This window comes from Heterocephalus glaber, unplaced genomic scaffold (genome assembly GCF_053883595.1).
Source record: "Heterocephalus glaber isolate CG9 unplaced genomic scaffold, H.glaber_assembly_v1.0 deba00001452, whole genome shotgun sequence".
Taxonomy (NCBI): domain Eukaryota; kingdom Metazoa; phylum Chordata; class Mammalia; order Rodentia; family Bathyergidae; genus Heterocephalus; species Heterocephalus glaber.
This window is the reverse complement of record NW_028258302.1, coordinates 4,201,067-4,212,600: the sequence shown is the minus strand read 5'-3', so window position 1 is coordinate 4,212,600 and position 11,534 is coordinate 4,201,067. Positions and strand designations below refer to the sequence as shown.

At 50.0% G+C, this 11,534-nt stretch overlaps 1 protein-coding gene across 2 annotated transcripts; it reads right to left on the bottom strand.

Annotated features, from left to right (window-relative positions):
* Positions 1-1,901: 1,901 nt before the first annotated feature.
* Mycl (MYCL proto-oncogene, bHLH transcription factor) lies at positions 1,902-8,673 on the bottom strand. Of its 2 annotated transcripts, none has more exons than XM_004851037.4 (3): positions 8,457-8,673; positions 7,586-8,090; positions 1,902-4,541 (listed from the first exon to the last, which is right to left on the bottom strand). In XM_004851037.4, the coding sequence occupies exons 2-3, from the start codon at positions 8,079-8,081 to the stop codon at positions 3,943-3,945; spliced, it is 1,095 nt and encodes a 364-aa protein (XP_004851094.1). In that variant the 5' UTR covers positions 8,082-8,090; positions 8,457-8,673; the 3' UTR covers positions 1,902-3,942. The 2 variants fall into 2 exon arrangements, with proteins under 2 accessions (XP_004851094.1, XP_087071359.1); XM_087215233.1 differs by lacking the exon at positions 8,457-8,673 and adding an exon at positions 8,210-8,445.
* Positions 8,674-11,534: the final 2,861 nt, after the last annotated feature.

Here is an 11,534-nt window from a genome sequence, read left to right as displayed (position 1 = left end):
AAAAATTATCTCAAAATTAGAAAAATAAATAAATAAGGACTGGGGATGCAGCTCAATGCAAAGTCCTTAGGTTCAACCCTTAGCACACACACACAAAAGGAAAGGTTTAGAAGTCTTTTTTGTTGTTGTTTTGTTTTCGTACCTGGGATCAAACTCGGGAACTTGCGCTTTCGAGGCAGGCCAGCAAGATAGGTTTAGGATGCAGCTCCCCTTAGATCCTTTGCCTAGGATGCCCAAGGCATGCCCTGGGTTCTATCTCCAGCGTCCCACGTGCTCATACACACAAAGGAAGGCAGACAGATTGAGAGTTTAAGAAAAGTGTTCTACTAACCCAAGTCTGTTTTATCAAATACTTACTAGGTTCTGGGTTTCTGACCTAAAAGGTATCAAGTGGTAAGTTTACCTAACAAGAGACTGAGCTTGGGATCCCCATTTTACCATATGATTTTGAGAAAGAGAAAGAGAAAGGGAGAAAAGAAGAGAGAGCACGGGAAACCACTTTTCTGGACCCACAATTACCATATGGCAGATATATGGCTAACTTACCAGTTTGTGGTGCGAGTCACCTTGTAAATGTGGGAAATTTAAGAGTAGCTTCGTGACACTACACTGGCTTCGTAGTTCAGGCAGGCAATACCAACCCAGGTCCCAGCTGTAAGGCAGGATTAGTAGTGGCCAACCGGCTTTCTCTCACAGTGTGCATGGGCTTTCTGAACAGCAACTGTTTTCTTTTCCCAGTCCCAGACAGGGCCTCTGTGGAGCAACTCTCCAGCCTAGCACGAAAATGGCAGTGACTGGCAACATGTGCTGTACTTCATCCCAATAGGTGGCAGGCACCATGGCCCGGAAGAGACAGTTTCAACAAGCAGCTTAAGTGATGGAATTACGTGTTTACTTCTACACATCCTATGCTAACCAAGCGATCTGGTCATTATAATGTACTAGTTAAGATCTCTGGAAATAGGGTTGGTTCCAAATTTCTTTTTTTTTTGTTGGAACCGGGGATCAAACTTGGGTCCTTGCGCTTGCGCAGCAGGCGGCAAAACCACTGAGCTAAATCCCCGGCCCCCAAATTTCTACTTACTCACTAGTTGTGTGACCTTGGGTAGTTCTGTTTACTCATTTTCCTCATCTGTAGCCCTGGCATGTGATTGGTGTGCAGTAATGTGAAGAAGTGAGCAGAATGCTTAGACAGAGAGTGTCTCATGAGGAAGGGCCAGTAGGAAATTCTCCCATTTTGGCCGGGGATTTAGCTCAGTGGTTCCAGTGCCTGCCGTGCATGCGCAAGGTCCAGAGTTTGATCCCTGGTACCAACAAAAAAAGGAAATTCTCCCATTTTGTATTTCAACTAAGTTTATGGGAGAACTACGGGTAGAAAAGAGAAGCTTAATTTTCCTTTCGTTAATGAGGGGAGAAAAGAAAAAAAAGTCCCATCCAAAATTCTCAGAGAATTTTAAAAAGATTCTGCAAAACGTCACCATAACACTAAAATAAGAACAGTTTCATCCTAAAGAGTATGAGACTTCATGGTTTGAAAGCAATTTAAAGTCTACTAGCAGAGTTAATATCTGAAAATTCCTGTGAAAGAGCATTTGTCCCCATTTTACAGATAAAGAAACTAAGAGTCACAAAGCCAAAAGGCCACAGAAGCAGTCAAGCTGGGATTTCAAGCCTTTAAAAGTACAAATTCAGCACTCTTCACAAGAGAATTTCATTTCCATTGAGTACTGAGCCTACATTGTTTAGACATGCCTGAAATGGCATTTCAAGAACCCAGAGTGGAATGACCAGGTTTGCAACATGCTTAGAGAAATGCAGCCGTCTGGATCACTATGCTACCCTAAAATAGTTTTCTTTGGTTCAGGAGGACTCAGATAGCATAAGCTGCCCCCACTCTGACATATTTGAGAAATCTTTTATTAGATGTCCCAGAAGGCAACATTTTAAAATCAGGCAATCAGTAATCACAACTAAATACAAAATTTCAGGTAAACTTGCCTTTCAAAATAAATCAGACCCTTGCAACAGACTTGCCCAAGTTTTTTTTTTTCCTTGTACAAAAACAATTAACACCACTTTGCAAAAGGCATACAAAAATACAGTATAAAAAAAAAAAAAAAAAAAAAAGATTCCTCCCAGCATATTACCCAGCAGCAGCTTATAAAACACAAGCTATTCAGGTGGGACATCAGTAACCTATTTCCCACCTGTCCTTCCAAGACAGTTCCAGAAGTCAGTTTGCTCCTGAAAACCCTGCTCCAGAAGGTAGAGCATCTATACATCCAAAAGTTCCCCTGGGGTTCTATGAGGTTAGGAAACCACCTCAGCAAGAGAACATTACGGACAGTAGGTCGGAAGCAGCACTTGGTTTTTCAGAGCCACAGAGTGTTTACCATCCATTCCCTCCTCCCCCACTTCCAAGCCCAGAGCCAGCAGGCTCCTGCTGTCCTGGGCAGTTTTGGAGGGGCTGATCTTTCTTCCAGGCCAAGCTGAGGGGTTGCTCACATACCACCTACTGGGTTAGCTGGCTTTCCCATATTGGAGGCTACACCTTCATTCTACTTGGAGCTGCAGAGTTCAGCTAGAGCAGAATCCATCATAGTTGGCTAAGCAGAGCTCCTGGAAGTGCCTTTGCAACCCACCAGGAAGCAAGTCCACTTTATGGAGCCCTGTATGAGTCCCAAGGGCTCTCCCCAGAACCTCAGTAAGGCCTAGATTCTGGGAAAGGCATCTGACTCATGTCAAGCTGGCAGAGAACCAGGCTGGTGCTACAGAGCCAGCAAGCTCCCTGGACAGGTTTGTATGGTTCCAGTAGAACTTCAAACGGAATCAAGGACTGAGATGAGAGGCAGGTGGGAAAGAGGAAGTATTACAGTGCTTCCTTGTGGGTGCCTTATACCTGCTTGAGAAGTCCAAGATGAATCCCAAAGGGCCCTTGGAAAACACCTGGGCAAGGGATCAAGTTCATGAGCCAGGACTCCAGGCCTTCCTCAGGCCCCAGGCTAGGACCCATTTCCCTGGGTTTTGAGGAACTATTTCAGACCTGTGGGTAAAGGGTGCTATAGAGCCCATTGCATAACAAAGGCAGAATGAAACAAAAAAAGTCCCTCGTGAGGGCAGAATGCTCTTTCCCTCAGAGAAGAGGGCCCAAAGGGCACTGAGACAAAGATCTAGAGGCCAAGCTCTTTAAATGTTCTCAAAGTCGCAGCATTAAGAGTAGAGGGAGGGCCAGGGATTTAGCTCAGTGGTTCTGCTGCCTTCCTCACCGGCTCAAGGTCCTGAGTTTGATCCCCAGCACCAAAAAAAAAAAAAAAAAAAAAAAGAGCAGAGGGAGGGGTGTGGCCTAACATAATAATATATTAAAGGTTTGCACTCCTCAGCTACTGTAAAGTGTCTGACAGTGAGGTAATGGTCCATGTTGATCAAGTCTACGAGCTTGTCTTCACTCAAGACAGCTCGTGTGTCTCCTGGAAAAAGGAGCCTCAGAGAGAGTGTTCAGGCCCAGCTGTCCTTGCATCACCCCCAGAGACATCAGTGGGAGCATCCTTTCCTAGCCTAAAGCTCCAGCGGAGTGTGAGATTTCATGCAGGCTGGAGCCCCTGACAACGTCCACCACCTGTTGCATAGCATCTGTCAGCCTTTTCTTCGGAGCTAGCTAGTGAGCTAGGCAGACCCCCAGGCTCCTCAGTCAGCTGCCTGCTGAGAAGCCAAAGGCGCCAGAGAGGACGAAGCACTGATAAGTCAGGGAAGAGGGAGAGCTGGGTTTCAAGGTTTCCAAGAATGCAAGCCCTTATTGTGTGTGCACCGGCTGCAATGCATTCTGGGATCTACTGTTCAGACTGTCCCACCCTAACCAAAATGTGCAAATTACTAAAGGGGAAAGGGAGGTTAAAATATAAACATATGTCTTTGTAAGAGAGAAGAGTCAGGCTTTTTGGTCAGTTAGTAGCCACTGAGGTACGCAATTCTTTTCTGCAGTTGCTGCTGCCGGCACCGGAGCTGCCTTTTCTCTGTAGCCATCCTTTTCTCAGCCCCTACAAGGGCTTGCAGATATTCCAAGGCCTTGCTGAGGATCACTACTTTGGGGGCCTTAGAGCAGCTGGCCAAGGTGGGTACCTGGTCCCTCAGGGCCAAGAACCGTGAGCGGAGGTCATTTCGCCTTTTGCGCTCCAAGAAGTTATGGTTCTTCCTCTTGCTCACGTCCTCAGTATCAGAACTGACAGGTCTGGGGTGGCAGGATGGAGGAGCCTCACTTTCTACAGGTGGGGAGCTCACAAGCTCTTCATCCTTCTCATCTTGCTTCTCCTTGTGTACTTCTCTTTCCATAGTCTCTTCCTGGGGACTCCTTTCTGGGGCTTCTTCTTGGGAGCAACTTTCTGGAGGAAAACGGGCAGCATAGTTGTGCTGTTGCTGATGGATTGAGATATGGAAGTGTTTCATGCAGGGATCCAGAGGGTCTGCCCGCACTGTGATCGTGACCGGCTTCCGTATACCTAAAGACTGTCTTTTTTCCACTGTTACGACGTCGATTTCTTCACCCTCTATCCAAGAAGAGAAGAAACACACCACATGAGAAACACATGCATAGACCTTGCAGCTTTAGGTCTCCCTGCCAGGGCTTGGGAAGGTAAGTGACATTTTCTCAATTTAGATATCAACAAATTGAAGTGAGGAGAAAGACAGCTAATTCATTTGTGCTGGGCTAAAGGCAGAGTGAAGGAAGAAGGGAAATAAGTAAGAAGGAAAATATTCTCCAATTTCCTTTTGCACAGCAAGGCTTAGATAAGAACAAAAGGCAGACCCAAGCCAACAGCCCCCAGTCTGCACAGCCTCTCCCCGCCCCCACTGAGGACATGGAGAGAAAGAGCTACTGGCCTGGGACAAAGTTTAGCTATAAAGATCTTCCCCAGTCGGGCTCTTTCATGCCCCATCAGAATTGTAAATGAGGGGTCTGTGGGCAGAGCTGCCCTTTGTTCCTGCCCAGCACAGCCTGCACTTGGGAATTGTTACTTTTCACAAGTTATAAATCCTATTATTCCCCCACCTCTCTATTCTGCCATCCTTTCAGTTGAAGATTCAGAGAAGGGAGGGCTACAACCATCCCTCCTCACCCACAGAAGGGAGGGGAGTTTCCCTTAGGACTATTTTGCTCCTGGGTTCAACGGGTTTCTAAAGTCATCCATCATTTTATAGGTTGCCCACCCCACCCCCTTTCCTGGTCCAGAAGAGGGTTGGATTTATAATCATAGGTCTCTGAAAGCTGCAGGAACTTCATAAAGGTACAAGCAATCATTTCCAAGCTACCTACATCAGAGGCAGAGAATGAGCAGCACAATGACCCAGTTACAAGAGCCAAAATGCAAGGGACCTGGAGACTCCAGGACGCATCCCCGCCATTCCCAAGCTCAAAGGTCTGTTAGATTAACTCAACCAGAGAAGCAACTGGGGGTGGGGGACCCCTCTTGTTCCCCATATTTTGCAGCTCCCACACAGAAGGCCACCTTAATGGATTCTGGTCTGACAACAGAAGAGCTCGGTTCTCAGCCTCTTTTCCATATCAGGAAGCTTGAATCCCTTTGTCAGGAAGGCTTCCATTGTGTGGACAATCGCATTATTTCTCCATTAATAAAACCTGACCATTCAGCCCTCCTGGCTCCAAAGCCTGTGATTGGCTGGCTAAGCTGTGTTTGGAATGCTATTTTACCCAGCCCCTGGCCTCCATTGGTTGAACTGTCCTGTCACTCACACTCCCCACCCCCCCCATTGTTTGCAATCTGTTGCATTTTGTCCTAGACCATGTGGCCTGAGAGTGAACCAGGGGCCCACAAACAGGTTCAGGTTAAAGGGCAGGTCAGAAAATGATTCAGGAGGCTTCCCTACATCCTAGATTTTTAAAATTTTCACTGTTAAACCTCATGATTGGTCTCTAAGAAAAGAAATACTTTAAAACACTATTTTCCTTTTGCACAAAGTAGTGTCTGACTCTACCCAGATAAGGAAATGTCCCCAGCAGGACAATCAAGTTCAACCCCCTCATTTGCAAAGAGGGAAACTGAGGCCCAGATCAGTCAAGCCCACATATCACCTTTGTAAAGTTCTGATTCTCAAACTAAGACCTTCAAACTTCCAAAACAATTCTCTTTCCACCCTATCACTCTACCAGTGTTCTTTATTGGTTTCTTGATCTCAAGACTCCTAAGTCCACCCATTAAATAAACACAAGCTCTTGGTGTAGAGAAAGCAGGTTAAAAATGACAGTCCATCAAAAAAAGTAACTTTTAATTTTTGTTATCCTCATTTTTTTCCCTAAAGTATATGACAACTTCCCCAGTTCCCTCTTTTTTTCTTGATTTTTTTTTTTTTTGAGACAGGGTCTCACTATGTAGTTCTTCAGGCTGGCCTTGAACTTATGGCAACCCTCCTGCCTCAGCCTCCTAAGTGCTAGGATTACAGGTGTGTGCCACCACGACTGGCCCCAGTTCACTCTTGAATGCCCATCTGTTATTCCTAAAAACTTAAGTGAGTTTTCCCTGTCCTGGTTTGTGTGCTGCTAGCTTCAGTCTGCACCCTTCAAGAGGATTCTCTCCAGTCCCTCTCACAGGGACAGAGGTCTAACAGGTTGGAGTAAGAACACAGTAGTCCATTGGCACAGGATGCTCATCTGGCTTAGTGTTGTTTGCTCTTGCATCAAGGATGGGGGAGTAGGGCCTGGCATTCTATGGCAATGACCCTAGTACCTAGCTCACAAGTTGGCACAAAGTAGGGGTTAGTGAACATTTGCCAAATGCAAGACAACAAATGAAGATGTATTGGGAGAGAGCCAAGACACCTTTCAAGCTTAGTTGAAAGCAGGTTAGCCTTTCTCAGACCATGAAGACCCTCAAACACCAAGGAAGAGGTACTTGCCTGGAATGGAGCATTGGGAAAAGAAGCTGGCTAAATGGTAGGATGCTAGGGCTCCCTTTGGGGATTTCCTATGTCTGAGCCTCAGTTGTTCCATCTGTTAGTGGGGAGCATTTATTCCTTCCCTAGCTACCTTGTGAGTGATGATGAGCAGGTCTAAGTGGTAAAAAGTGGGAGGGGCAAGGGGGGGTTTTAAAGTAAAGCAGGCAGGAGATCTAGGTTCTTTTAAAGGATGGAGGCTTTGGCTTTGCACAAAAGGCTCCTCTGCTTCTCTCCCTAGGGGAGTGTGAGTATCCCAGAAAAAAGGCACCAACAAAAAAGTTTCAAGTTTGAAGTGACTTATAAGGGCCCCCTTCCAAGCTACCAATGACAAAAATTCCCTACAGTCCAATGTAAGTATTGTTCTTTCTAAGCACCAACCCTCACCCTGTCTCCCTGGTCCCTGGGGGCTCCAGTCTTCATCAGAGGGACTCTGGGTCCCTCCCCACTTCTCCAAACTGTTTACCAACATACCCACGTGCCAGACAGACACTGCTGGGGGCTACACCGGCAGCTCCAACCAGAAAAAAAGGGGAGGTGACAGAAAGGCTAGAGAAGACGCAGTGCCAGACCTCAGGCAGCAGTAGAGGTCTGGCCACCCATGAGGTGGCCCCCTCCTTAGATGGCCCGAGGTGGTCCTTACCCGAGTCGCTTGGGCTCTCGGACCCCGAACAGGCCTGGGTCTTGGGCTCACCCAGCTGACAGGGGGTGGCGGGCGTCGGGTTGCCGGCTTCGAGGCTGGGAGTGCAGTCCGGGGCTGCAGGCGTCTTGGGCGGGTTCCCCCGGGGCGCGCCAGGGGCCAGCCGGTCGCTCACCGCTCTCTCCAGCCGTTCCCGGGCGGAGAAACCGCTCCACATGCAATCTCGACGGATGATGGAAGCGTAGTTCCTGCCCCAAGCTTTCGAGTGGCCCCGAGATTCCGCCTCGTCCCCGGCGCCCCCACCGGGCCACGGCTCCGGGGGACCAATCCCGGGGGCTAAGTCCCCGGCGCCAGGACCAGAGCCCCAGGGCGGCGACGTGGGGGGCGACGGCACCAGCTCGAATTTCTTCCAGATGTCCTCGCTGGGCGCCGTGGAGCGGTAGAAATCCTCCCCGCAGTCGTAGTCGTAGAAATAGTGCTGGTACGAGTCGAAGTCCATGTCCGCTCCCTGCAGGAGGGAAGGGGGGACGTGCTAACTGGGCTGGGGACAGAGGGAGGAGGGGATCCTGGGTCCCTGGGCACGGTCGGCTGCTGGGCTCTCTTTTCTCCCCACACCCACCGGCTCACCGGCTCACAGCCTGCGCCCTGCCCTCCAGTCCCGGGAAGCCTGGCCGTGGGTCAGAGCTCCCAGGGAAGAGGCTCACCGCGCGCGGACCAGGTTTTGGGGAGCGAGTTCAAAGCAAACTTTGCCAGCGCCGCCCGGAGCGCAGCTCCCAGGGCCCGGCAGGGCCGAGCGGGGGCGCGCTGTGCCCAATAGGCAGCCCGCCGCCTGCAGGCTGCTCGCCCCCCGCGCCCGGGCCACCCGCAGCCTCACCTCGCTCCCGCCGCCCGCCACCTGGAGCAGACAGGCTCCCCGCCGGCTCGCGGCAGCCCGGCAGCCTGCACACACACATGCGCGCGACGAAGCGCGCGGCCCGCACTCACGAGCGCGCCCCCGCGCCTCGCTCGCGCACCGCAGCCAGGACGCTCCCGAGATCCGCGCGGGAGCGCGAGCTGCAGGCGCATTGTTTCCTGGCCGCCTTATATCTCGTCGTGCGCCCAGGGCTCTGGGACCATGGGGGTGGGTCCTATGGGATAAGCCCCGCCCCTCCCCGCCCCTTCCCGGGCAGTCGACAGGTGGGGCCGGCCCCACCTCCTGGCCGAGCTCGCCCTCTATTCTATCCCTGTGGCCCCCCAAATAAATTGCACGCCCGGGAGCGCGGAGCAGGAGGCGAGGTGATGCAGCCGCGCGGTCGCAGGGTGGAGGCGTGACTCTAGCGAGCCACCAGCGGCGCCGGGCGACAGAACTAACGCCGCGCTCCTGGCCCACTCTGGGCGGGAGAGTAGGGCTACTCTCGCCCCACCCAGATCCCACTTCCCGGGGCGCGCCCCGCTGGGTTCAGGTGCGTCCGACCCAGTGGTGCGGAGGAGGGCGGAGGGGGGCGGAGGGGGGCGGAGGGGGGCGGAGGGGGCAACTGCACCTCCAACGCGCCACCTGGCGGCCTTCGGCCCAGAACTGGAACTCGTCCCAACGTCCGCTTAGTCACCTTAGCTCATTTCTTTAATTTAGCCGCCCAAATCTGGACGGTAGTGAAGCGAAATGACCCGGGCTTTGAAGTCAGCAACGTAACCTATCTTAAGCTTCGCTGTCATCTGTAAGATGAGGGCACCGTAACAGTACTCGTCTCATTGGGCTGTTGGGATGATTTAAGGTTAAAAAAGCACTCCGGGAAGGGGACCAGGCCAGTGAGGGAGGCAAGCAACGCTGGCTTAGCCCTGGGGCAGGTGGTGAGGAGGACACCCTTGTCCCCCACCGGTGCTTGCCCACCGTTAAATCATTACTCCCTCCCCACGCAACACTCACTAGGAGGTTTTCTAGTAGAGGAAAGAGAATGGGGTCCAGGAGTCCGGAACTTCGTTCAGACCCTTTTGCTGCTAGCTTTGGGAGTAGTTGGTTAAAACCTTGCCCTGCATCTCTGGCCAAGATGATGGACATATGATTCCTGTGTGTCACCTTTTACGCCGACTGAAGAGAAAGAACTAAACTATACAGCCTGTCTGAAATTTAGACCCAAGGAAAGTAACTTGGGATAGCAGCCAATACATGTAGGATCCACCTGGCATCAAGGTCTGCTGTCTGTCTGCCCCTGCCTGATTGCCTGCTGTCTCTTTCCCTCCCACTCTGTGGTTTAAGAACACCAAACTGCTATCCCGCAGGCAAAAGTGAGAGGTGGAAGCAGTTGGATGTGGTTAGACCAGAAGGTCAGAGGTGTGAGTTGATGTATGGGGCGTGGGAGAGAAGGTGGGGAAGATGATTTCCTCAGTCTTGGATCCATTGGGTCTAAAGCGCATATGGGGGCTGGGGATTTAGCTGTGGTTTCATCGCCTGCTGCGCAAGCGCAAGGACCCAAGTTTGATCCCCCCCAAAAAACAAAAAAAAAACCCCATAAATTTCTTTTAGGGCCGGGGATTTAGCTCAGTGGTTTCGCCGCCTGCTGCGCAAGCACAAGGACCCGAGTTCGATTCCCAGTACCAAAAAAAAAAAAAAAAGAATTCAATAAAGTGCATATGGGACATCCCTGAAGGCAGGAGCCAGCTCCTGCTTTGTAATAATCTCTGCACCTAAAAGACCTTCTGGCAGATAATAGGGTTTTTAATTTTTATTTTTACCAGTATGTGTTTGAAATACATAATGAATACATTCATCACAGGGAGCTGGTACATGTATGTAACACATCTTAATTCTTTTTATATCCCCTTCCCCTGCTCTCCCTCCTCCTCCCTCCATCTCTCGGTTTTTTTGTGAACTCATTTACTGGGTGACCCACTCAACCAGATTTCACAGAGGCAGCCTGTATTGCCCTGCTCTGTACCAAACAGAAGGCCCAGTAAAAATTCCAAGTTTAGTTGCAACCACGAGGCAGAGGGAGGGTTGGACTGCCTTTGGGTGACTTGTTCTCTGCTCCACCGTTGTCTGGGATGGTTTCGGTGCCACTCAGAGTTCTTGGTGACAAATGACAGAAATTGACCTCAGGTAAATTTAAACAGAAAATAACTACTGGGAGAATTTGGGGTATAGAATTCATGGAAGGGAATCTATGCTTTATCTATTATTATTATTTTTTGGTGCTGGGGATGGAACTCGGGTCCTTGTGCTTTCTGGGCAGGCGGCAGAACCACTGAGTGCTCTATGGTTTATCTAGACAGGATCCCCTACTCAGAAGCCCTTCCCCATGGTTTCATTGTTGTAGATGATATCTGGGGACAACCACGAAGTGCCCCCATCTAGAAGTAGGGAAAAAAGCAACTAAGTTGTCTTCTGAGAATTATGCTGCTCTTTGACTTTGGACACTTTTGTTTGATGTCCATCTTCCTCAGCAGATGGGAAGCTCAATGAGAACTCAATGAGGGACAAATGTCAGTCTTGTTCACTGCTGTAACCCCAGGGCTTAGACCAGAGCCTGGCATATCACAGAGTAGCCAGTAACTGTGTTGCCTAAACACCAATCTCTAAAGCGTGAATACAGAAATGTGCCAGTTTGCCTGAGGGAGTGAGGATAACTCTGGCTCAGTCTAGACTACAGCCTGATTAAAGGTACTAATGCAGTGCTGGGTAGGCTGCAAACATTTATAATCCCACCTATTCAGGAGGCTGAGGCAGGAATTTCACTTGATCCTAGCCCAGGATTTGGAGGCCAGCCTGAGGAACATAGTAAGACCCCCCATATTCAAAATAAAAATATTGGTCTGGGGATTTAGCTCAGTGGTTCAGCGCCTTCCGCACAAGCTCAAGGTCCTGAGTTCGATCCCCAGTACCAAAAACAAACAAAAAATAAAAATATTAATGTGCCTAAGAAAAAGTGCCAGTCAGTAGGGTCTGCACAGCTAAAGAAGCCAGAGATCAAGGAGGGTT